The sequence below is a fragment of the Ambystoma mexicanum genome, chromosome 3q, assembly GCF_040938575.1.
Source record: "Ambystoma mexicanum isolate Mex_15411 chromosome 3q, UKY_AmexF1_1, whole genome shotgun sequence".
Lineage (NCBI taxonomy): Eukaryota > Metazoa > Chordata > Amphibia > Caudata > Ambystomatidae > Ambystoma > Ambystoma mexicanum.
The window spans coordinates 1,304,698,270-1,304,724,687 of NC_090926.1; the positions used below are offsets into that span (position 1 = coordinate 1,304,698,270).

Genomic DNA, 26,418 nt, shown 5'->3' on the forward strand with positions numbered 1-26,418 from the left:
ATACGATGCCAAGCTCCACGGACTGAAGAGGCACTGTGGCTTGCAACAAAGAAGTAACAAATTAGACACCGGCAGCAACAGCAAGTAGCAGGACCTGTCCATTGTCTTTCACTGACACATCGTCACACATTGTTGCCAACACCAGGTACATTGCGAGCTAGGAACAACGATGGTCCCAGACATGGGGGCTCGTGGATGAACCAATCAGGGCACGGGGGCTAACCCCTGATGGCATCAAAGCCGAACCAATCACTAACTCTCTCCATGTAACAATTTCCAAGTAGCAATTTATAGGGTCAACCCAAGCGCACCACCTGACCTCTACTCTACCAATTAAACTTTTCACTATACTGTCCTATACTGACCCTAGCACTCAGGGAACCAATCCGGAGTGGCGGTAGGTTAGTGGTCGAGCTCTCGCAGATGATGCACGTTGTTACGTCACTAAGACACAAAAGGGGCCTGCGAACCCGATTACAACCAGAGGTTTTTTGGAACCTACGCTCCATGAACCTGTCCCTGATTGTTTCCGTGTGATGAACAGTCAAACCTATTGCTCTTGTGTGGGCCTCCTACTTCTTTGGGACATGGAAGGAGTTAGGGCCTTCCGATAGCTGGAGGTCTGCCGACTCCGGGTGCGGCCCTGCCGACCTCCAGGAATTACCCTAGCAAGGGGCAGCGTTAGCCCCCATTTTCGGAGTTCATAGGACCCCATGGAAATTCTGAGGATATTTGGACTGGTGCAGTTCGATGGTGTGCTGAAAGTGATTGTAATTCCACTACCACCAAAAATTGGTACATTCTAATGTGTGTACTTCACAAATAAGTGCATTAAAAGAGAGTTTCCATGAAATTCACTAGTTGAACACATTTGTGCAAATGAAACCTGGACAAATATGGTATCAAGTCAATGAGCTGCCAAGTGGTCTGAAGTGTGTGACCTTGGGCAAGTCCGTTTATCCTTCAGTGCCTTATTCTCAGGGGAGGTGAGAGCGAGCCCCCATCTCCACAGCCCACACTCCACCCTGACTCACTGAAGCCCTCCCTCCTAAGCACAGACTCCCAGGCGACCCTCACACTCCGCTCACACTCCGGGCCCACCCGCCCTGCACCCCTCGTAGGTGAATGCTGTAACGTCTTGAGATTGGGGGCGTGGACCTCGCTATGTGAGGAGGCTGAGGAAGGGGCGGGGGGAAGGAAATGATAAGGAGAGCTGCAGGTAGAGAGGTGGTGTGACGCGGCCCCTCCCTCCGGAACGCTCACGTAGGCGCACGCATTGCACCCTAATAACACTTTGGAAAGTTTGTGGGCTGCATTCCGGTGAATGCCCCATGATGACATCAGCGGGTTCTGTTTCCATTTGCGAACCTTCACCCAGTGCCAGGGGGGGTGCCATGGAGGCCGCGACCCCCGTGCAGAGCCTGCACGCGGAGGCCAAGTGCCCCATCTGCCTGGGCTACTATCAGGACCCCGTGATGACCGAGTGTGGCCACAGCTTCTGGCGCCCCTGCGTTGCTCGATGTGCCCGGACTGCCGGAACGCCGTTCCCCTGCCCGCAGTGTAGGGCGACCTGCAGACGCAGGAACCTGCGCCCGAACTGGCAGCTGGCGAACATCGTGCAGATCTCGCGGCAGCTCTCGGCGCCAGCCGGGAGTCTGTGCGGGAGGCACGGGGAGCGGCTGCGGCTCTTCTGCGACGAGGATCACACGCTGCTCTGCGTGGTGTGCCGGGAGTCCCAGGAGCACCGGTTCCACGCCGCGTATCCCATAGACGAGGCGGCCCAGAGGCACAAGGTGAGGCGGCATGGGGGCAGCTTCCGTCTGCAGGAGACCCCAAATGCACCCGACACCCCTGTTTTATTTTTTTGATTTTCTTTTTTTATTGATCATCGCATCTATGATCTGTCACAAAGGTAGAACACATACCTACCATTATTTTACTATAGTAATCATTAGATATGGCAAACAAATAATCGGTACCCAGTCCTTTTACTGAAAGGAAAACCGAGTGCTACATTTCACTGAAGTCCATAACAGCGAAAAACACCGAAAATATGAATTAAATATATATGGGGTGTGGGGTAAGGGTTTGAAATCAGTCTGGTTGGGGTGGTGTTATAAGGGTAGAAAAAATGGGGGGCTGGTGGGGGAAACGCCCCTAATTTAAAAAAAGAGGCGGTATTATGATCGAGTGAAATGTAGCACTCTGAAATTTGGGTTGATAAAAGCACATATAACCAAAAAATCTTTAAAACTACTAAACAGATGATAGAACAATTACAATAAATACACCTTAAAAGGTAACCTAACTTATTATTATTTTTTTTTAAATGACTTCTTTTTATTTTTTTTATTGGTTAAATCAAATTTCTTTTCAACCTTTAACAAAAGAAAGAAGATCCAAGTCCTTTTACCAACCCCCCTCCCCCGTCGTTATGCTTAATGTTTGTCCATCCTCTCAATTCCACGTTTCCGTCCTTTAGTCCCTTTAGGAGCGACTCTATGAATCTTAGGGCTTCTAGGGTGGGGCCGATTTTGTGCACCGTCATGATTCGTTCCCAGTATTCCTCGGCCGTTGTTTCATTGATGTTAACCACCCATTCGCCTAAATATAGGCTCATTTGGGCGCTTAATTCTGGACAAAAAAACAGCCAATGTTCCACTGTTTCCAACATCTCCAGGTCATTACAGAAACGACATCTTGCGTCTTCCACTGGAATTTGTTTCCTTATCCACTGGACCTCTCTTGTTGGCAGGATGTTTAATTTGCATCTCATCAATAGATCCCTATATTTTGAAGAGGGAAATCGTCGCAGGTAAGGGGGAGGTTCATTCAATGCTCTTCGTTCCCACGTAAGATTATGGCAATTTGTGTTCTGCATTTTCCGTGGAGATCCAGTCTTTTTCCTGCATGTTTTTCTTCGCTTTCTCGGGGTTTTCTTTTAGCATTTCAGTTTTGATGTGATGATATTCCAATATTTTGAGACAGTTCTGTTTCCAGGCCTCAAAATGGGAGTCTTTGTTTTTTACCTCCTTCTTTGGCTAGCAATTCAAATGGGATGGACGGCTTATCTAGGATACACTTCCAATATAACAAAAGAGTCTTCCACAGGACCGTTGACTCCATCGATTTCAGTCTTAGTTCGTGTCTTATTGTCGAGACAGGGAGGCAATTTGGGAGCCTGAGTACCCTTCTCCAGACAAAAGCCTCTAGCACATCCCATGTTTTCCAATCGAGGTTTAGCAGGGATTCTGCTCCATATGTTAATATGTTAAGCTTCCCACTATCTCTTGTTTGTAAAATGTGATTACTGGCAGCATTGAGAAGGATCCGTAACGTTGGTGGAGAGCTCGAGCTTGGTTAGTTAGTTTTATCAGCTTTGCTTTGATGGAATCTAATTGCCCTTGATCATTGATGTTCTTATTGATTTGTACCCCGAGGTAGACTGTTGAGTCCACTATTTCCAGTGGTTGGTTGTCCAATGACCAGATGAATCCCTTTTTCTGTTTTCTGGCTCTGGATCCACACGCCGTCTGCATTATGGATTTTTTTTACGTTGACCTTCAGGTGATTTTGATTTAAGAAGGACTTAAATTCCACAATTCGTCTTTGCAGACCTATGGGGGTTTGATCCACAAATACGACGTCGTCTGCGTACACCATCCATGAGAGGGCTTCGTCCTGAAATACTGGAGGAAATGCACAGATTTGGTCCTGGGATTCTTTCATATCTGCTAGGTACAGAATGAACAGGAAGGGTGCCAGTGCACACCCTTGCTTTATGCCCTTAGATGTCTGGATTTTCTCTGTCAGGTCTCCTTGTTTTGAGACAACTATCTGAACTGAAGTGTTGGTATATAGTTCCTGAATTGCCTCAAGCAGATCCTGCGGACAGTTCCACTTCATTAGTTTGGCCCATGGGAGTTCTCTGCAGATCCCATCGAAGGCCTGTTCGAGATCGACGAAACCCAGGTATATGTTCCTCTTTTGTTTTAATGCTCGTAGCTTGAGTATATTCAGGATGAATAGATTCAATGATGTTCCCACGCCGCTCATGAATGCAGTTTGTCTCTTGTCAAGGATCCCTGTCCTTATTGCCCAGTTTTTTAAATCTCTCAGCAAAATGGAACAGAACAGTTTTCCTATACAGTCGAGTAGGGCGATAGGCCTATAGTTCCTCGGGTTGTTACGATCTCCTTTCTTATATATAGGTACTATTAGGGCCTCCTTCCAGGATTGAGGTATTGATCTTGTTGTTAGAATCTGCTGGAATAATATTAAGATGAAATCTGCCCACTCTTCCTTGTTATCCTTAAGCATACAGTTGGAGATGCCGGCCGCTTGAGATGAACTCAACTTTTGTATCCTTATTAGGATATCTTCCCTGTCAATGTCAATTAACCATTTGTTTCCTGATCTTTGCTCGGTCTTGATAGGGTCTTTCTCCTGAAAGAGATCTGTATAGAACTTCACCCAATCCTCCTTTGACACATTACTAGATGTCAATGCAGTCTGGACTTCTCCCCCTTTATTGATTATCTCCCATGAGGACCTTGAGTTAGACGTGGTTATTGCTGCCATCATTTTTTCAGCATCTAATTGTGCTCTCCACATCCTGGTGGATTTAAGCCTGTTTGCAAAGTCTTATAAGTTCCTCTTTATTAGTGAGGGAGCTTTTCCACAGACGTCTCAGTTCTGTACGGTGTTCCCTTCGTTTCACCACCAAGATTTTGTTGTATGAATGTTTCCTTATCACCTCTTGTTTTTTGTTAGGACCAATCTTAATCTCAAACTCCTTCAAAAGACAACCATATTCCACTGTGTCTTGGTTTTCTTCGTTATGTTTCAATCGCTCTACTAATAGGGGAATAGAGCTCGCTTTGATTTTTAACCTTGTGCGTCCGCACGATAATACCAATTCTGGAAAGTTTGGGTACTTCGGCTCTTCCGTCTTCCAGAGAAGTTCAATTTCAAGCAGAGCGTGGTCGCTAGCCATCTGTTGGACTACTTTGAAGGAGTTTATCCAGGGTAAGGTATTTCTGGCAACGAAACAGTAGTCCAGGCAAGCAGCCCTCGAGTTCGTTGTCCAGGTGTTTGACCCTGGGAGGTCCCCTACTGTTTGACCGTTCAACATAGACATCTCCCTGGTGTCCATTTCTGCGAGCCAGAGTTTTTCGTTAGGCGGCAGAGTCTGTCTTCTTTTCAGCAGGCCCTTTTTATCCAGCAGGTTATTATTTAGATCCCTGCATAAGATGATCAGTTGGCCCTCATCCTCTAACATTGCTGCATCAATAGCCCTCATTATCTCCACTAGATATTTACTTGTGGCTATTTCTGAGGATTTCCAATATGTGTTTATTAGAAGGAGTCTCCTTTCATTTCTACCTCTGTTTTTCACCACTTTGAGTATCTGTAGAAACGGGTTTGGAGTTTGATGTTCTTGTACTTGCAATTGGCAATCCTCCTTCACTAGGGTTACCAGCCCTGCCCGAGGTCTTCCTAAGGGTCCTTTCTGTGCCGGATTTATGTAGACTTGGCAGCCTTCACACACCGGAGTTCTTCTGATCCAGCTCTCTTGTATACAAATGAATTCATATTTCACTAGGAAATTACTCTTCCCCCGAGTAAAGATGTCCGAATCCCTGTGTGTTCCATGATGCCAATAGAGGTTTAGTTCCTTTTCCACTGCAATTAATGTATTGTCTCTTTTTTTCTGGTATGATGGTGGGGTTACTTCGTGTTTCCACTTGTTTCAGTGTCTGAGTGCCGATTCCTGTCCCTCTTTCCCTCTGATTTGAATTATTAATCGTGTATCTCAGTTTTGTTAATTGATCCTCTGTGGCCTTTCAGTAGTTATTTATTTTGCTCGTTGGATCTGAGCAGCGATCCCTTGTATCCTCCCGATGTTGTCTGGCACTTGACTTTTGTATTGACCCTCCTTCCTGCCTTGTGTTCGCGGCTTTCCTTTCAAAGGTTTTCATTATTTTTTCCACTCTCACTATAGGAGGTGTGACGGTCTTTACCTCTCGCTGATCACTTTTTTTTCCTGGGTCATCGAGTCTGTATCCCCAGGACTCAAGGTAATACCTTACCCCCCCCAGACTTTCTTTCAATTTACTTGTCCTCAGGTGTAGTAGGACCACATCCAGCTTTTTTAATCAATAAACTCGACTATTGCCACGTCATCACTATGGATTCTCAAGGTTGATGGTAGGTCTTTTAAATAGTGCCATCACCCTAGCCCTGTTCAGCACTGTTCACTCCACATCCGTTCCAGTCTCAATGTATGAAATTGACCATGTTTACCCCCAGTCTTCTCCTTGCTGGCTTTTTTTTGTTTGCTTTTCTCGATTCCTATATCTCAGAGTTTTTCTCTTTCGAATACCGCTGATTGACTGGACTTGTTTGTGTTACTCACCGGACGGGAAGTATACCAAATCGGTGGCCGGAAGGCACAGGACTGGACTACTGATTGAAGAGCTAGGTCGGGGCCTCCAACCTAGCCTCCTCTCTGTGAGGGCACAAGACCTTTTTAACGATATGACTCTGCTGGGTAGGACCAGGCAGAGGGACTGATCGCTCAAAAGGGCGGGGAGGACACGCCGCCAATAACCCAGCTGTAAAGGAAAAACAAGAGGTGAGCATTTGGAAATTTAAGAAAGATCCCTTTCCCTCGATACTTTTTTCTAGTAGTACCTGAACTATGCCTTCCCCTTGTTTTGTTTCAAGGCCACCGGAGCCATCTACAAGTAAGAGAGGAAAATGTAACCTATCCTGACTATAGTTGTCAATTAGATAAGGAGAATGGGTAATCATACAAAAAGAAAACCCTTACCACTGATGTGCTGTTAAATCTGTAATGTCCAAAGAGTTCATGAAAACGGAAGTGCAAAATAACAAATGGGTAGGTTAGTTAGGGAAACTAAACCCGGGTGGAACGAGGGCCGCACTAGATTCGGGTAGGTGCACTATCCACAAAGCGTCCCTGTGCACTACTGAATAATGTCCAATAGAAGTCTGATTGTGGAAAGAGGATGGTAACAGCAACAATAAAGAACACAATTGAGTTGGAGTTTTGCAGGTGATATAGTTCAGCGGCAAGGTACAAAGAGTACAGGAGATGTGCTTGTTAGCAAGTGGTGAAAAGAAGAGTCTTACTGATGCCGTGATCACAAGGTTCCAAAAGCGGCAGGCAAAGGCAGTCCGTGAATGAGGAAATAGGTCTGGTACACGGGTAAGTAGTTTTCCAAAAGCGGCAGGCAAAGGCAGTCCGTGAATGAGGAAACGGGTCTGGTACACGGGTAAGTAAGTAGGATTGAAGACGGAACTTCTAAATACCGGGATGCAACTTTAATCAGAAGCAGCGTTCCGCGCGGTTCCGAGGTTTAAATCTGGAAGGAGAAGGTGGAACCGGACGAAATCGAGGCTCACGCATCATCGCCTCTGAGCTGACAGCGGGAGGCGGAAAGCTGGGAATTGGGAATTGTAGTCCAAACTTGCCGCAGAGTGCTGCGGAGTGAGCCGAAGCCACTATTTTCCAAGGCAGTTGCCAGTGGGCGTAGAATGGGTTTGCAATATGACGCATACCCTTACGGAGGGCAATAACCTTCCTGCGGGCCTGCCGAGGCATAACAGTTTGGAGTCTTTCATTTCGCCTGACTTCCAGCTGTTTTAATAACTCCAGGTTTTTTGTTGTGTTAGGGCTCCTTTTCCTGTCCATTATAGTTAGTGTAGGATCTTTGGCTATGATGTCTCTCTTCTTTTCTTTACGATCATTAGATCTTTTGTCACAAAATTCGTGGGGAGATTTCCCTCTCCCATTGGATCTATTTCCTTGCTACCTGTCCCTTGTCTTCCTTTGGAGACTTTCTCGAGAGTCACACCTCCTGTGGGATCTGTTTTCTTGATACCTGTTCCCTGGGCTTCTGTTCTCATTTCGATGCTCCTCTTTCAGACGGTTGGTACCTTCAGATCTTTGGTTGTCCACTTCATTGTTTATTTTTTCATTAGGTTTCTTTTTCCTTTGGTCTTCGTGTCTTCTCGATTTATTTTAAATTTTTTCCCCATCGGGGCAGAGTCTAATTGGTTGTCTATTGCTTGCCATTCAGATAAGCTGATATTGTCCCACAGCTCATCCTCTTTGAGTTCTTCAGCTGTTTCTATGAGGTCACTCAAGCAGACACTGGTGTCAGAATCTTTTTCATTCTGTTTGATAGCGGTTTTCCCCTTTGATAGTCCTGACAAGCTTAATTCTCTCCTCGGCTTCTTAGGTAGGGGTTCATCCCTCTCCTCAATAGGCAGTTTGATGTTCCTTAAGAATGCTCTGGATCCATTTGCTTTACGCTTTTGAGCTTGATTTTTTGCTTTCTTTTGACTTGTTCCTTTCTTGTCTTGGAAAGAATCTTCTGGGCAAACGCTCCTTTTTTCTGTTTGATGCGGAAGTTCTTTGAAAATCGCATACGTTGATTTCTTTTCCTCGTCATCTAATATCAACAGGCAGTCTGAATTATTGGGTCTAGCTGTCTTTAAGCCCTTCCCTAGTACTAGGGGGGGCCACCTGTGTTTTTCTTTACATTGATCACTTCAGGATTTTTCCTCCTCGACGCTTCCGTGTCCTTGGTCCCTTTCGGAATTTCGTTTGGGATCTGTTTTCAAGGAGGACTGCTGGTTTTGCTTCCTTATCCACTTATGATCCTCAAGAATGTCTTCCATCAAGAGTTGCTTATCGTTGGATTCCTGGCGCGCCAAGTCGCAGAGGCGATTTTGCCACTGGTGTGACAAGTCAGACTCTTTTTCCAATCTCATAACCATTTGCTTCGTGAAGCTTACTATTTCACCCATTCCTTCCTCAGTTTTTAATGCTAAAGTATGTAGTAGCTGCAAGTTTTCATTCATGGACTCAAAGTTTCAGAAAGGGGGCAAGTGTGATGTTTAAAGATGCCATCATCACATTCTGAATATGAGCCATGTCGTCCCTTTTTCCCTTGCAGTATAGATCGCTTATTTTTTCCATGGAGATGTCATCAATACTCATAGACTGTGTCATTTTCAACGGCCCCTGCAGAGCTTTGCTTCTGTAATCCATTTGTCTGGGACCTGTATTTTGCTGTGAATTTCCCCCTCTTTGTGAGGTATTTGAATCCAATTGGCCTGTTAGGTCCACATCATCATCAAGCGCTGCCAGTTTATCTTTAATAAATGATAGACTCCTCCTTTTCTCCTTTACTATTTTCTCAGTAAGGTTTGAAATGTCCAGAATTAATTTCGAAGCAAGGTTTGAGTTGCTAAGCGCTTCATGGGTCGTGCCGTTGCAGCCACTTTGGGGGAGAAAGGCCGGCAAGTGGCCAGACCTCTGTTCCCTACAATCTCCGGGACTTAGGTCCGAGTCATTAAAAGTGTTTGCGTCGAACATTCTCTGCCCCTCATTAGGACGTGGGGATTCCCCCCAGCTGGGTAGTATACTCTGGGTGGCCACTTTTATCTGGGGCATCTCTTTCTCAGTAATAGAGGGTACTGTGATCGCTCCCTTCTGAGTTGGTGTTTTATCCTGAGGGATTTCTGCTTCCCCTGCTTTGGGACAGGCAACACCCGCCCCTGATGCGTCTTTTTGGTCAACCCCCTCCTCTGCTGTTATTGGATCAGATGTTTCGGCCCCTTTCCCCCCCACTCCCAGCGCCTTCTCTAGTGGAGCCTCCCGCTCCGATTGTTCAATATTCAGATTCTCCTCGATTATTTCCCCAACAAGTTTTTCCCCACTGAGCGTCTTTGAGTGGATGGGCTCGTTCGGGGCCACGTCAGTCTCCTAGGGCCTTTGGGGGTTTATCTTATCCCCCTGTTTGTTAGGCAGAGTTAGCTGAGTTGCCCCTGCCTGGCCTTTTTCCACTCTAGGAGGGGTCTGATGTTGGGCGGCTCTGACCCTGCTAGTTATGTGGTCTAGTTCTCCGTCTTCAGGTGCTATGACCATAGGGGCAGGGTCTTCCCTGGCCATTTCTGCCTCCAGGGGCTATTTTTTTCGGGAAAGCCAGGCGGCTTTGTCTCCAAGGCAACATGCCTTTATTGAGGCCTCCCTTAGTTGGTGAATGCCCCCCTGCAGGAACCGGATAGGAAGCAACCCGCTGCCTTACCTGCTGTCGGGTTTTCACCCTTTCTTCCGCCCATGGATCTGATGTGTCACTTTTCAAGCATCTCATCGTAGTGCAGCTCCTCTCTGTTTGCACCAGGGGAGAGGGAAACTCAATCTCCTGGTCGGGGGCTCCTCTCTGCCGCACCGCTGAAAACTATATGTTTGTCTGACTGGGCTCGCTTTACCACCAGCCGCAGAGTAGGATCACAGCCACAGCAAGCAGCCACAGCACAACAGCCAGATGATGCCCTTTGTGCGCTCGGGCTTAGCGCCGCAAGGGTGTCTGGGTAGGGGCTTTATAGCACTCCTTCTTCCTGTGGGAGTAGCAGGGGGTGGGTAGTGGGCGGGGCCAGGCCGCGCTACGGCGCAATGGAGTTCTCCTTTTCCTGCCTTCCTCATGCCCACGTTCACACGCCCTCTCCGGGAGTCCAACAGCTGACAGGCTGCAACACGGACTACGGGATATCAGCCGCAGCCACTGCATAACAGCCAGACGATGCCCTTTGCACGCTCGGGCTTAGCGCCGCAAGGGTATCTGGGTAGGGGCTTTATAGCAGTCCTTCTACCTGTGGGAGTAGCAGGGGGCGGGTAGTGGGCGGGGCCAGGCCGCGCTACGGCGCAATGGAGTTCTCCTTTTCCTGTCTTCCTCACGCCCACGTTCACACGCCTCCGGGCGTCCTCTCCGGGAGTCTAACAGCTGATAGGCTGCAACACGGAGTACGGGATATCAGCCGCAGCCACTGCACAACAGCCAGACGATGCCCTTTGCACGCTCGGGCTTAACCTAACTTATTATGTACATTCCTAATTCATTACACTAACCATTTAATACAAGATTACATTCCATATTTAATTTAGAGTAAAAAAAACTATCCTATTCCATATATAAAAAAGGCATACTATAGCATTCAATAATGGAAAAGTTTCAATTAATACAAATATTCCCTTAAAACAAGACTATCATATTTACCTGTCTAGTGGCAATTTTCAGTCAGCTCAACATCCTTACCATCTCTGTTTTTAGAAAAAGTTCTTGCCCCACACACATTCGATCCCCTATGGCCTCCACATCGGACTCACTTGACACACTAAAGAAACGCCCCGGTTATTTTGCTCTTCTACCAAACAAGCCGGGGCATTCCACCAGGATACGCTTTAGGCTCTGAACATTGCCATCGATTTTACAGCACCCCTCGCACTCTTCACTCTAATGTGCAGAATCTCCTCCGTTGCTAACAAAGAAAGAAATGGTTCTCTTACGGTAAAACTAGGAAACCCAGGCGTTTACCTGTGCCTAAGAAAGTGGAGTGGACTTTGTAGGATCTAGTAAGATGGCTAGTGTCTTATCCACATTCACGGGATTCTCGACGAGGTCCACCCATCTCTGTCCCCAGTGATTTGCGTGTGGAAAACGAGCCCTTTCAGAGCATTCGCCTTCCAATTCCTTATTCGTTGTATTTTCCTTTGGCTGAGTGATCACTGGTGTTGGGAAAATCTCTCTCAAGATATGGAAGGTTTGTAATGCCTTAATGACGCCATAGGCATGGAATTGGGTAATCCCAAGGCACGTTTCCATCTTCGATCTTCCAACCATTCCAAGGGGAAGTATAAGGCTGCTACTTCTATTGCCATATCTTTATTTATTTATTGTGGATTTAACCAAATATTGGTTTTTCCCACAAACACAAATTTACAACAAAAACATTTTGTGACTTTATCCAACTGTTGTCATTAACATCATTCCCATTCTTTAGAGTTCCAGGTTTGGGGCTCTTTATGATCTAATCATGGAGTCCCATTTCTAATCTTCTGGATGCATCAATTAAACGGGGTGGATTCCATTTGCCATACCTTGTAGAAATAAAGTCTGTCTGTTGCAACACTTTTACTATATTTAATGTCAGAGCAGTATTATATCTCGCCATCGATCTTATCCAAAAGTCCTCGGATGACAACCAGTCTCTTGACGCAACAAAGTGCTCCAGATATTGCTTTTGAACATCCCATTTTCCTTGGCAGAATTTTAGTAGATGCTCAATGGTTTGATCTTTTGGATCCTGACATTCAGGGCATAGGAGTCTACTTCTAGCCCCCTGTCCCCAACGGGCGAGAACGTATCCCGTCTGAATCAGGCCTAGACGCACCCTAAAATGGTTGTTTCTCACATTTGCATCCAGAAATTTTGTCAGCTAATTGGGTAGGTATCCGAGTCTCTTGTCTGTCGGGGAGAAGGAGGGTGCCACCTTAGAGGACCGGGTTTGGGCAATTGCCTTTATCCAGTCTGTTGTTAGTATTGCCCTCTTGGACTTCAGGGGATTTTTAATCAGTGTATCAATGTCGCTATTGCAACTGATCAGAATCTTCTGCGAAGCTCTTTGTAGATCATACAATACCCCTGAGGAGTCTGACTTCCGATGGGCCTGTATATCTTCATATAAGGTATTTTGCCTGGGATTGGGTATCAAGCTAAAAAGTGAGAAGTTTCCAATCAGCCTGCAATCTAAGTGATGAGAGGCCCAGCTCAAATCTTAGTCTGTCAATCAGCAAGCTTGTCGGCAGAGAGAGCTTTTTTTCCAGATCCTGCCCTCGACTTTCTCCCTATCTATGGCCCACATCAAAGGTGTTGCCTCTAAGCCATACAGAAGTACCGAGATGATCTTTGCTATCTAAAACCGGATTGCTGGTATGAGGGAGATCTTGCAGTTTTGTTTGATCATCTTCTGTAACTGCTACGTCAATTGGGTACACTTTTGCGACGTCAATTGGGTACACTTTTGTAGTATCTCTGCCCACAAAAGGTTAACTTTCGGCGAGGTGTATAGGGTGAACCCCAAATAGATGACTTCCTCCACCACCGGAATCCGCTGGCTACCCATCGCCCAACAGAACCTACCCCCTCTTGTGAAAGCAAAAAGAAGATATCGAGGCTGAGTACCCCAAAAGGAAATACACCAAATGCGGGTTCAAAAGATACACAGATCTTTATTCTACAACTGAACAGTTTCAAAGGACAAAGCAACAGATAGCTATCAGGCCCTCAGTACAACACAGCGAATACCAGCCCTGTTCGGTGTGTGCAGTGAGTGGGACTGTACATCGGAATAGTCGCACCTTTTTATACAATCAAACACATGTCCAACCCACTTGTAAGTTAATGAATCTCGGATCTAGGGTTCGTGCCGAGTTGACTTCTAATTTATGCATCTATCCATTTACGGATTGTCCTTAATACATTCTCCAACAAGTTCCAATAGCAACAGTGTGTCTTTGGATTTCACATTGAGCCTTCGCACATATCTTGTACAATATAGTCAAACAAGTGTTCACGTTAGATGCTCGAACAGTATTTTGCACGATATATGTTCCTGGATTAGTTTCGTTGGTACAGGTAATCCTCTATACACAGGTCAACGAAGGACAAGGTCTCAGTACGTGACCCTAACATTTGGCCTGCTGGCAGTTTACATATTAACTTGTACACAGAGGTCAAGATGGCCATGTCACATTCAAAACAACACTGCCCACCATCTTAGAACACAGGGTGACTTTAGAGCGAGAATCTAAAATGGCGGATGAACCTAAAATGGAGGCTAAGACTGATCTAAGGTCAGGACCTTGCAGCGCGGATTTCCTCGCAGAGCGACTTGTCATAGGCCAATATATATACATACGATCTAGTGGGTACAATATGATTTCCTGTTCGACAAACCCTCCTTTTGGCCTATGCCAAGCGCGAAACTACTTCTAATAACCTTACGAATAACTCCACGTCTCAACGTCTATACACCCTGAATCACCATCAGAGATATCTATTGCCATTAGATTGGTTACCAGAATTTATTTTAACACACATTAATTGGAGTTCTTGTCTGGGGTGTATACCTTCCGTTCTAATGTACCCATCGCCTGTGCGCAACATCCTCCTAACATCAAACACATACCAGGAAGACATTGTATACAACAGCAAAGAAACAGCAGAATTCCTAAAATGATCAGCAAGACCGAAAGTAGCTTCCAACCCCAACATCGCAAGACGTCCCAGAACCAAGCGCTAAGATCCCAGTTACCCTCGGGAACATGCACTTCTGAACTTAGGACATGCAGATTCTGTATTGCCTTGAAGATAGTTGGGGAATCTGGCACGAAAACACAGCAAGCGGACCCCACTAATTTACATACCCCTCCACGTTCAGCCAGGATGACATCTAATGCCATCCGGTTCTGAAGTGCTACTAACCTTATTGCTTTCTGTTCTAGAGTCATATTATAGAGTATGTCAGTGGTCCGGTTGATGGTTCTCTCCAGTACTCTCACTAGCCTTCTGGTATCTTCTGAGTTCAGTATTTGTCCCCAAAATGGCATAAAGGATTTAGCTAAGTCTCCCAGAACTTGTGCTGGAGTGTCACCATTCTCGTCCTGCCTGGACGAGACTTTGAAACCTCTACAATACTGGCTATGAATACCCCGGGTAACACGATCCCTAAATAACAAGTTCCCTGCCAATCCATGGGTAACCATGGAAATGCTAAATTACTGCAAACGAAGTAGACCGGTTTGCCTATATACAAAGGTCTGTCTTCCCCAGTCAAATTCGCAACATTGGCGCAAACTTTAAATTCACCCATTGACTGAGTACCATTCCTCTGTATGCAGAAAGAAACTGAATTGGGACTATAATTAACAGTGTAGGAAGGAGCTGTGGCATCCTTATTGCCTATAGGAGCCATTTTAAAAGAAATCAAAGATTGAAAAGGACGAGACAGTCTATCAGAAGGCCTAATAGAAGCAACGTTAGGCTTACTCCTATTTGCAAAGAGCGAGCATCCCAAGGGAGTCAAAACACGTTTTTCAAACTGATTCAAATTAGTCCCATCAAAGTTCCCTGAGATGCTGTCGTTCCTGCGACCAAAGAACAGTGCTCTAAGAGAAGCATAGCATGCAGTTGTTAAAGGTAAAGGATGAATATACCAACCTAGCCCCTTATCCCCCTGTTGCGGTAAATGTGAACAGACCTAACAGTTGGGCTTATTAAAAATGGCATGTGTAGCATTCATGATAAGTAATAATGTGTTGTTATGATATCTGTCTATTCTGAGAATCCCTAGGAGATAGTGTGCAGATGCACAAAAGGAGTAGAAACAGTAGGTACATTTTCAGTCGGCAACAAATTCTCAAGCGGATGTACTTCTAGGTACCAGAAGCCTAAAACGCCGATTATAAAACAAATTAACATTATCACAAAGCAGCAGTACGTTTACGGGGTCCACATAGTTAAATGTTTGTTCCCGTAGCTGGTCATACAGTTTTTTTTCCTTTTCCATACGAGCGGAAGCGGTTGCAGGCATTGTAGTCTGTCTTCAAATGAAAAACACCTATGTTGTTAGCTGGCGACCTCCAGGCCGAGCGTCTTCTTATTCCTTCCACAAACCCTAGCCAACAGAATCCCCTTTTTCAAACAATTAATCGGGCCAAAAGCAAGCCCTTGATGACTTTAGTTTCCGAATGCACAGCCGAACCGTGCCGTAAGTCCCTTTCCTTGGACGCAGATAGTACTTTGTGATCCCTGGTACTGATTGATCCGTGAGCAACGTGTCGTCACTTCCCACTGGAAGCAGCGAATGAACGGAAGTAAGGTTAGAGGCACAATTGGGGATCACCTCTGGAAACAAAATGGTTGGAGAGTGTGGGGGTGGAATGGCTGTTTCCCCAGGCCTCACAGGATCAGGGAGAATCCCAGACACAGTTTCGATGCCAGTTACTGCTTCGGGATCATTGGTTGCAGTACTGATGAGGGGTTCTGCTGCTTCTGTGTCGTATGGCACTGGGTGTGGAATTTTCTTGGTGTGCGTCGCATGGATCCAATTTTTCCAGCCCGACACTCGCACCGCGGTCTAGGTGACCAGTAGGAACTGGAAGGGGCCCAGTCAACGAGGTGCAAAGCAAGACGATCGCTCAAAGGACTTTGAGGACCCACTCCCCAGGTCGTTTACTGTGACCGGGGCCCTCGTATCGTACAGGTAAAGCCTCTTGCACCTGGTGATAAATCAAATACAAGTTTTAAGTCAACTGGCTACAGTAATCTGAAAGAAGTACATTTTCAACATTTCGCAAAGAACTACATTTTGGAATGTTTCAGATATTAGCAGGCCTCCCCATAACCACCTCAAAGGGGGAGAGCCCAGTCTTGGTTTGAGGGGTTGTACGCATTGATGACAACATGATTGGTAAGGCATCTGGCCATTTTAGTTTGGTGCCGGCACACATCTTAGCGAGCTTGTTGTTGATGATGCCGTTGTGTATTTCCACTAGTCCGGTACTCTGAGCATGTCTGGCCGAATGGAACAGTTTATCGATCTGTAATCCCGCACATATCTGCAGAATTACAGCCACGATAAAATGTGGACCATTGTCCGACCAGATAACTCTTGGTAGCCCGAACCTTGGGAAGTACTCTTTTTAACATAGTCTTTGCAGTAGTCGTGGCTGTAGCGTCTTTAACAGGAAAACCCTCAACCCATTTGCCGAAAGCACAGATAATGACTACCACATACTTCAGATTATTACACCGTTCCATCTCAATAAAATGAACGTGTATAACCTCGAAGGGGACAGAAGGTGGACCAAAACTTCCCCTACGAGTTGACGTTCCCTTTCCCACATTATGCTGTAAACAGATCTTGCATTCTTGAACAAAGCGTTCAGCTACCTTAGAGATTTTGTCGTTTACCCATACTTTTTCCAACATTTATGTGATTTTACGGGCACATATGTGTGGGACCATGAGCCATAACAACCATCATCATAATGTATGTGTCATGATCTCTGCTTCCAAAAGGTCCGGGTTTTCCCAACTCCCTTGGAAGCAGATCCATAACCCAGGTTCCGAGTGCCAACCAGTCCCAATTGGGACCTTTTGGTCCCAGTCCTGGCGCCAGTGGCACCAGGCTCATAAATATGCCCAGTCCCAGCGCTGGAAGCGCCGGGCTCATAATGCTTGGGTGGACTTACCTGCAGCAGACCATGCTGCTTACTTGCCTGCCAGTTGAGCCTCTGATCCTCTTCTGTTTGGAACTATTTTTCCTGTTGGGTGGGGCAGGAGCCACTCCCTAGATTCAGAACACTGGAACTCTTCTGGAAAGCAGGAGCTCTTTTCTTACCTAGGCGTGGCTGTGGAAGGAGACACCTAAGCACTACAGGAGGCTATTTAAACCACACCCGATTGATGAATCTTGCTTTGCGTTATTCTGCATCCTCTGCAGCAGAACGCTCATCGTGTCTTCTGCATCTGATCCTGGGCCTAAGGGAAAAGGCTTACCATCCTGAATCCAGTCTTCAGCAACACCTATAAAGACAAGAAAGAACAGGTTAGCATTACGGTCTTCAGTGACAGCTCTTCACTTACCTGGTCCATCGGCTGTCACCAACGCCTCGCGCTGCATTCCGGCATCTGAAAGACAAAAGCTTACCAACTCTTCGCACGCTCCGGAGGCCTTCGGCGCTGCATCCCGCATCTGAAAGACAAAACAAGGTGCGTTTAAAGACATTGGGGAACTTTAATACTCACGTGCCATTACTCCTTTCCACATCTAACCCAGTGGGTATTCCGGCACCCTGCAGCCGCTCCGAACTTGTACCTGCAAAATAAAAAGACAGTTAGAGCGCATCGTGAAGCAGGCAACAAGCGCTTACTTACGTGCTTCCAGGCGCTTCTATTCATCACACGGGCTCCATTTTCAACTCCCTTCAGCCCGTCATCCGCCATCGCCGGAACCCTGCAAAACAAGAGACATCATTACTAAAGACTTTAAAGACATTTGAATTACTCGAAACTTACCGTTCGTGCAGTAAACGACGGACAGCAGTCCTCTGAAGTCAAGAGGCCTGCTCCCCTTATCCAGTGAAGAAACTGGTTACAGCACCCTGCCCCGAGGCAGATGGAGAGCACAGCGTTCACTTACCTAAGGTGAGAGCATTAACCTTTGGGGTTCTACAGGAGAAGAGAAAGGGAAGAAGAGAGAGATATTCAATAACCCAGTTCCTTATACCCATATTTTCTATCTGCAGACACCTTACCCTTCGAGTCAGACATAAAGTGCACAGAGGTCCAGCCCAAAGAGCCAGCCGTGTGTTACACATCACCTTTGAAGATACGGTATACGCCCAGTCAAGACCGGCGCCTCTACGGGAATCAGGTGAGCGTTACAGTATGCGTCAGGAAGTAGCCATTTCTCTTCAACTCTGTCCACTCAACACCCATCATCATCGAATTTCCCCAAGCCCTCAGCCCTTTTTTAGACTCTTCTAAGACTTGACTTGGCATCGGCTTGGATATCCCTTAAGGAATCAATACCCTCATCCACTGTACAGGCATTTGTGGCTTCCCTCGAAGTATACATGTACGAAGAGAGATCAGCGGCTGATCTGATCAGCAAAAGTGTTCTCTTTTCCTACATCATCTACAATCTTTTGATGCGCTGTGCATTTTACGATAGCCAGCTGAGTAGGGAGTGCAAGCGCTGAGAGTAGCCGTACTATCAGGGAGCTGTGCTGGATCTTTGTACCATGTGAAGTCAAGAACCCTCTTTCTGACCAAAGTGTCCCAAGTTGTGAACTACCCCAAAGGCATACTGACTGTCAGTGTATATATTCATGGTAAGCCCTTCGGAAAGTTCGCAAGCTCGGGTCAATGCTATAATCTCTGCGGCCTGCGCAGAGTTATGCGTGATTCTCTTGGTTTCCGCAACCGTGCTCAATGTAGTGATTGCATAAGCAGCTGTGGATGTACCATCCGGAAGTTTGAAACATGAACCATCACAAAACCGCTCCCCTTGTGCATTATCCAAAGGAGTGTCCTTTAGATCAATTCTACCCTTTGTCTCTTGTTCGGTAGTGTAAAGGCAGTCATGTGACTCTTCGTCACTGCAAGCAGTACCTTGCGGGAAAGGTAAGAGTTCAGAGGATTAAGAACACAACACCTCTTAATTTGAATTTGTGGCGCAAACAAGATCAATTCATATCTCGTCAACCGTGCGGAAGTGAGGTGTTGCATTTGAGTTCTGTTCAGTAGAACATCTACAGAGTGAGGTACCATCAGGGTTAAAGCATGGCCTAGGACCATTCCCTCGCTCTGTTTTACAGATGCAGCAATGACAGCTTGCAAACATCTCGGCAGAGCGCATGCTGCAGGATCAAGGGCGGAAGAAAAGTAACTGCACTACCTATTCTTCCCTCCATGTTCCTGTGTGAATACAGCCAAAGCACATCCATCACATTCATGCACAAACAACACAAAGGCCTTTTCATAATTTGGTGTGCCCAAAACCGGTGCCGAGCACAATGCAGTCTTGAGCAAATCAAATGCACGCTGGTGCTCCATGTTCCACGGCAATGGCGAAGAAAGGCCCTTCTTCGTCCGAGCCAACATCGGCTTAATCACTAGTGAAAAGTTGGGGATCCACTGCCTACAGTAAGAAGCCATTCCTATCAAGGCTCTAACTTCTTTCTGTGTATTTGGAACTGACATGCTAGAGATGAGTTTTATCCGTTCAGGCGTCAATCTTCTTCCCTCCTTTGACAGGAGATAGCCTAAATCGGCGACCTCCTGACAACAATATTGACCTCCTGACAACAATAGTGAAATTTTTTAAGCAAAGCTTTATGTCCATGTTTAGCCAGGTGTATAAGCGACAACACAGTGCCCTCCTTACAAGCGCTCTCTGAATCGGCAGCTAAAAGCAAGTCATCGACATATTGAAACATTGTACAAGTAGAGGGCAACTCAAGGGTATCGAGTTGTTCTTTCAAAGCCTTACTGTAAATGCTTGGACTTTCCGTGTAACCTTGTGGTGCACGGGTAAATGTGAAGGAGCGTCCCCCTAAGGTGAACACGAACAAGTATCTACTGTCCTTGTGTATAGGAATACTAAAGAAAGCATTCTCTAGATCCACAACACTAAAGTGAGTAGCTGAAGCCGGAATCATAGTTCATATCGTTGTCACATCAGGCACAATTGGAAATTGTGGAGCAACGATCTTATTGATGGCACGCAAATCAATTATGAAACGGAAAGGGATTGCATTATCGCCTTTTTGTACACGGGCAAAATCGGACTATTGCACATACTACCTGCAATTTCCTCAATCACCCCTCGATGCACAAAATCAGACGATGCATTTCAGAGCTTGCTCACCATCAACCGAGATCTTATACTGCAGAATACGTGGCAGCTTTACTCCATGTTTCAAGACGATTTTACAGGCTAAATTTGCAAAACGCCAACATCATTGTCGTCAATTGCCCACAAACACTCCGGGACATCACTAAACTCCGGCGGCAAAGGTCTAGTCAAGAATTGAGAGACAAAGTTGCTGTGGTGAAATTGTCAAACGGACTCCATCAGAAGAACAATGAATTACCGCATTTAATTCCTTCGACAGATTCAACCCCAGCAAATTCTCTCCACAATTCGAAGTCAAAAGGAATGGACAATTGTCCGTAAAGGGACCCAAAGAAATGGGTACCGGTGAAGAAACCGGACAGACAACTGGTGTGCCAGAAAACCCTACAGAAACGTTAGTTTGCCCTGACAGTGGAATGCTTGGAACCCGAGAATGATCAATGGAACACTTTTGTGCCCCTGTATCTATCAAGAATAGATGTTTCCTATTTCCCACTATCATTTCAACGTAGGGACCTTTCTGATTAACGGAAATAGGCGTCGGTTCCAAACCCTGCTTCGGCAATCCTAACAAAACAGAATGTAGTCAAAAGGAAGTTCTTCAGAGAGGTAAGCGGCAGAAGGATGGTCAAAAATATTTCTATTATCCACACTTGGTGCCTGATTATCCTGTGAAAAAGGTTGCTGTGAATCTTGTGCAAACTGACCTCTACCAGGGCCCCCTACACCCGGGCGACCTCTGGATCGTCTACCCGTATTCCCAAATTTGTTATTTGACCTCTGTTGGAGGATTGGACATTGTGCATGCCAATGACCCTCTTGCCTACAATAGGCACACTGGTTAATATTTACCGGACCCAAGGGCACATTTCCTTGTGGAACATACTGACATCTAATTTGTGAATTACCCCCTCTAACAATTTGCTGTAACAATAATTTTGTCTTCAAATCACCTTTACTCTTTTCGCCTCTTTCCTTTTCATTATTGACACGATTCTCGTAGTACTGAGCCATGTGCAGTGCAGTACTTCTGATTGAGACTTCGCTTGCCAATCGCTCTCGGAAGACCTGATTTGCGACTGGATGTCAGGCAACAATCCACGCACAAATTTGTCTACGAATAATATTTTCCCAGACTCTGTGCCTTGTCTACTGAAACCCGAGAATACCTGTTCGAACCGATTAAAGAACTCAGTAGCACCCTCAGACTTCCCTTGGACACAGGCGGTAAGCTTGTCCCAAATAATTCTCTTTTCGGGAATTGTAGTTTTCAATTTTGCAACTATTCTGTCAAGCAAAGTTGGTATCACCTGAGGTGGTCTTTCGCAAGCTGGCCTTTCTCCATCGAGTCTAATTATGTTAGCCCATGTATCTCCTAACCCTGCTACATCGTCTATAGTTCTAACCTGTTTCCACAAATCTACGGGCAGGAGTATGGGAAATAACAGATCAATATCACTTAAAGTGAATACTGAGGATTGCAAAACACTCTTATTTCTTTATAGAACCCTGTCGGATTTTTCCTAATGTCGGGAATAGATTGTCTAATGGTGTTCACTTCCTGTCTTGAGAACGGGATGTGAACGAACTGCGACACATAATGTGCAGGTATTTCCTGAGCAGATGCACCCGTTGCAAGGTTAGCAGGAATCTCAACTTTCGGGACAAATGTCGGAGGAACCTCTCTCATAGGCAACACAGAAGTAGGCAACTCTGAACGCTGACTAAGCAACAGAGCTAAATCGAGCGCTAAAGCAGCCGAAGTGTCAAATGAAAAAGCTCTCTTGTAAATACTCAATAACTCTGCGGGACAACAAATCTTTCTTTTTACACACTTATCCTGTAGGTATTCTACCATTCCCTGTATCACTTTCCTCTGCATTTCTGGCGTATACTGACTATACGTGTCATATACTTCAACAGGAGTTATTGATGTGTCTGAGATCCATCTAATCGCGTCTTTCGTGCAGATTCGCATTTCCTCAGGTATCGATTCATGACAAGGAAGGAACAGTTTCTGCACATACATAATGTCCAAACTATCCATCTTAATCCTCATTTTGTACCCTTTCCAACTCCTTTCTATACTCCAATACCCTCTCAACATGTTTGTGTACTCTCTCCGCAGTGTCTCTAGAGAACGCTAAAGTGTTCAGATACCTCAATCCTTGCGGGAGATCTGTATCGTTTAATCTGTCCCACATTACACACAAATGAATCCCTCAATGAAAACATTTTTCTCAGGAAAATTGTCCATATTAGAAAGTGTGGGAAAAACATTAGCTCGATCACCCTTTTCCATACAATGCTTAGCCCACGCAATCAACTCGTGTTTCTTCTCTGGAGGTACAGTATTACAAGTGACAACCCTTGATCCCGCTCCCTGATCTACTACAGACGGTATAGAACCACTTGGAAGGGAGAGAATAGTCAAGTCCAATGGAGGTGTTATCACTGGTACAACAGGAAAAGGTGGAGGAGCAGCTACAAAAGGAGGCCCAACGACTGGAGGAAGAGGAACATCAGGGGAACCGATGGGAGCAGCAGGAGGAGGAATAACAGCAGGAAGAGGCAAACCAGCAGGAAGAGGAACATGCGGAGGTGGCGCAGTTTCACCAGGCCTTCATTCATTTAACTATTTATCGATAAGTTCATCGGAAACATGAAAGTCTTTAGAAGGATACATTTTCTGGATACCAAGTGAGAAAGCCCTATCTATATTTCTAGCTGACTCAGACTGTTTATCTTGGTCATATAACAACGCTTTTTCTGCGTTTGTCTTATGACGGCGCGCATGTTTTTCTCTACTCTTAAGCTGCTGTAAAGCTTCTTTCTTCCAATTCTGTAACACGTCAAATGCTGCAAGTCTAGCCTTTTTATTTCATAATGTACATTCTAAATACTCCATACGAGGGATTTCAAAACTACCATTGATTGGCCACTGAAGTTCGGAAGCATGTCTAGTTTGTCTGTGCCAAATATCATTAAACACTATACTACCAATGCCATGCTTACAGTACATAGTACAAGCCGGCGACCCCTCCTGTGGCACCGGACGGCTAAATTCCAAACATTGTCTGTCACCGCGGAATAACGCCCTGAAGCAGGCAGACAATTTCCCAGACATATCAGAATACTGGTGTTACCTGGTCAATAATTGTACTCGCGAGTGCAATGCTCCAAAACAAATTATCAGGATACTTAAGAATCGGGTCACGACTCACCTGATCAAGCCTAACCAGGTCCGATCGGATTTCTAAGTTTTCTAACAAATTTTACCTCGTGTTTGGTGATTTCGCCAAATCTGCCCACCTCGATAAGTGAACCCTCGTCAAGATTCCGACTGCCCGCGGGCTCACCGTCCAGGGATCGGGCCGTGCAGTGCTGCTGAGGTGTCGCTTCTCATTCAGGAAAGGGGCCCCTTTTACACAGCCCGATCCCGTTCCGATAGCCGCGCTAACCTTCAACGAGCTGGCATCAATCTTGAGGGTCCCTATTCGGGCGCCATCTGTGAAAGCAAAAAGAAGATATCGAGGCTGAGTACCCCAAAAGGAAATGCACCAAACGCGGGTTCAAAAGATGCACAGATCTTTATTCTACAACTGAACAGTTTCAAAGGACAAAGCAACAGATAGCTATCAGGCCCTCAGTACAACGGTGTGTGCAGTGAGTGGGACTGTACATCAGAATAGCCGCACCTTTGTACAATCCAAAACATGATGTCCAACCCACTTGTAAGTTAATGAATCTCGGATCTAGGGTTTGTGCCGAGTTGACTTCTAATTTATGCATCTATACATTTACGGATTATCCTTAATACATTCTCCAACAAGTTACAATAGCAATAGTGTGTCCTTGGATTTCACATTGAGCCTTCGCACATATCTTGTACAATATAGTCAAACAAGTGTTCACATTAGATGCTCAAACGGTATTGTGCACGATATATGTTCATGGATTAGTTTCGTTGGGACAGGTAATCCTCTATACACAGGTCAACGAAGGACAAGGTCTCAGTACGTGACCCTAACATTTGGCCTGCGGCCAGTTTACCCATTAACTTGTACACAGAGGTCAAGACGGCCATGTTGCATTCAAAATGACACTGTCCACCATCTTAGAACACAGGGTGACTTTAGAGCGAGAACCTAAAATGGTGGCTAAGACTGATCTAAGATCAGGACCTTGCAGCACGGATTTCCTCGCAGAGCGACTTGGCCTAGGCCAATATATATATACATACGATTTAGAGGGTACAATATGATTTCTTGTTCGACACTGACTCCTTTTTTCTCTGAAAATCACCACTCTCGCCTTTTCGGGATTTACCACAAGGCTGTTGTCCTTCATCTATTGGTCTAAAGCATTTAACAGTCTCTGGAAACCCACAGGTGTTTTGTCCAGGAGGACGATGTCATCCGCATACATGAGACACTTAATTGCATTTGAGGTAATCTTGGCACTGCCCAATGCTGCAGATTCAACCTCCAGGCCGAAATCTTCTAGGAAAAAGTTAAAGAGGAAGGGAGCGGACATACAGCTCTCCCTCACCCCCCTTTTTAACAGGGATATGTTCAGACAGGAACCTTATAGATTTAATTTTACCTGCCCAGTGATTCCTTCATGCAAAGCGGCTAAAATGATAAGCGAATTTGGAGCACCCCTGTTTTTGAGTTTGAACCAGAGTCTGTCTCGGTTTACCAGGTCAAAAGCGCTTGATCGGTCAATAAAAGCACCCTATAGGCATGATGTTTTCCCACCCTCTTGGTTGTTGGAGGGTAGATAGCACTATTACATTTAAGGATATTCAGTAACCTTTCCTAAACCCAGTTTGATGTTTCGGCAGAATGTTGTTTTTATCGGCACAGCGATTCAAGTCTCTCATGAGTAAACTAGCAAACAACTTGCTTTCCACATCAAGGAGGGAAATGGGTCTGTAGTTTTTTGGGTCCCTACGATCCCACTTTTTGAAAATGGGAATGATACCCGTTTTCCAGGACTCTGTAATTATTTTATACTTTAATATGCCATGAAAAAGCATTTCAAAAGTTTGGCCCACCTCTTTGGGTTTCCCTTTAGGACTTAGTATGTTAGACCGCTGGGCCCTGCTGCTCTAGAGGAGGATGACTTCCTTATTAACTCAAGAATGTCCTCTTCTGTGATGTCCAGGTTCCACTGGCCCTTTGATGAACCAAAGGTGGGCTCCCCTTTGAGCTTGGCAAATTATTTTGAGAGGTACTGTACCCACTCTAATTCCGGTTCACTGTTTGACAGAGCACTGACTTGGTCCGTTATGTGTGTTGATCAAAAACCAGAAGTTTTATTAAGGATAGCCTGGAGCATAGATTATCCGTCCTTCTGTAAGCAAGTTATTCTCGGTTGTTTGGACCATTGTTTATAGTTGTTTTTGAAGGCCTTGACTTTCACTTGACGGAGAATTTTATCAGAAAAGTCCCTGTTTATCGCATTTACTGACCACCGCATCTCGCGTTTATTCAGCCAAGTACTTTCATCGAATTTATGATTTATGGTCCTTCGAGATGGCATGATTTGGGGTGCCTCAATTGACCACCAGAAATCATGAAAGGAATAGGGTGTACAATTTCTATTTAAATCGTTTTCACTGAGGTCCTGCTCTACTTGGTCTAGGACCTTGTTTAGTTGTTTGCCATCTCTCCTATATTTCACCAGCTGATTTCTTTGGTTATTTGTTACTAGATGGTCCTCCCACATCTTTATCTTCTTGAACTGGAGTCTGAATGACATTTCTAGACGCCTATGGTCGCTTGAGCCTCCATCCCTCACAACAAGCTTTTCACTATGTTCAAAGAGGCCGTTCGATAGGTAGATCTAGTCCAGGATAGATTCTGATGGCCCTCGAGACCATGTGTTGGCCGGTGGAATATCCCCTTCCAAGGACCCATTTGCAATTTTTAGGTCCCAATCCATAAAAAACGTTCTCCATCTTTTCCCATTTAATGAAATCCCCTTAGGTTTTAAGCCCCCTTCCCCTTGTCTACTTTCCACACACTGGGAATTCAGATCACCTGCCACCAGAACGTGTGCCTCTGAATGATGTTGAATCGACACGCTTGATAGAGTCCAGAAAATCTGCCA

At 45.5% G+C, this 26,418-nt stretch overlaps 1 protein-coding gene across 1 annotated transcript in view; it reads left to right on the plus strand.

The window, feature by feature from the left end:
• The first annotated feature begins 1,235 nt into the window (after window positions 1-1,235).
• The window catches only part of LOC138447917 (zinc finger protein 84-like), a 457,921-nt gene continuing 432,738 nt past the window's right edge, over window positions 1,236-26,418 (plus strand). The window contains exon 1 of the mRNA XM_069604436.1: window positions 1,236-1,793. Coding sequence (XP_069460537.1) covers window positions 1,332-1,793 — 462 coding nt within the window. The 5' untranslated portion in view covers window positions 1,236-1,331. The remainder of the gene's footprint in view (window positions 1,794-26,418) is intronic.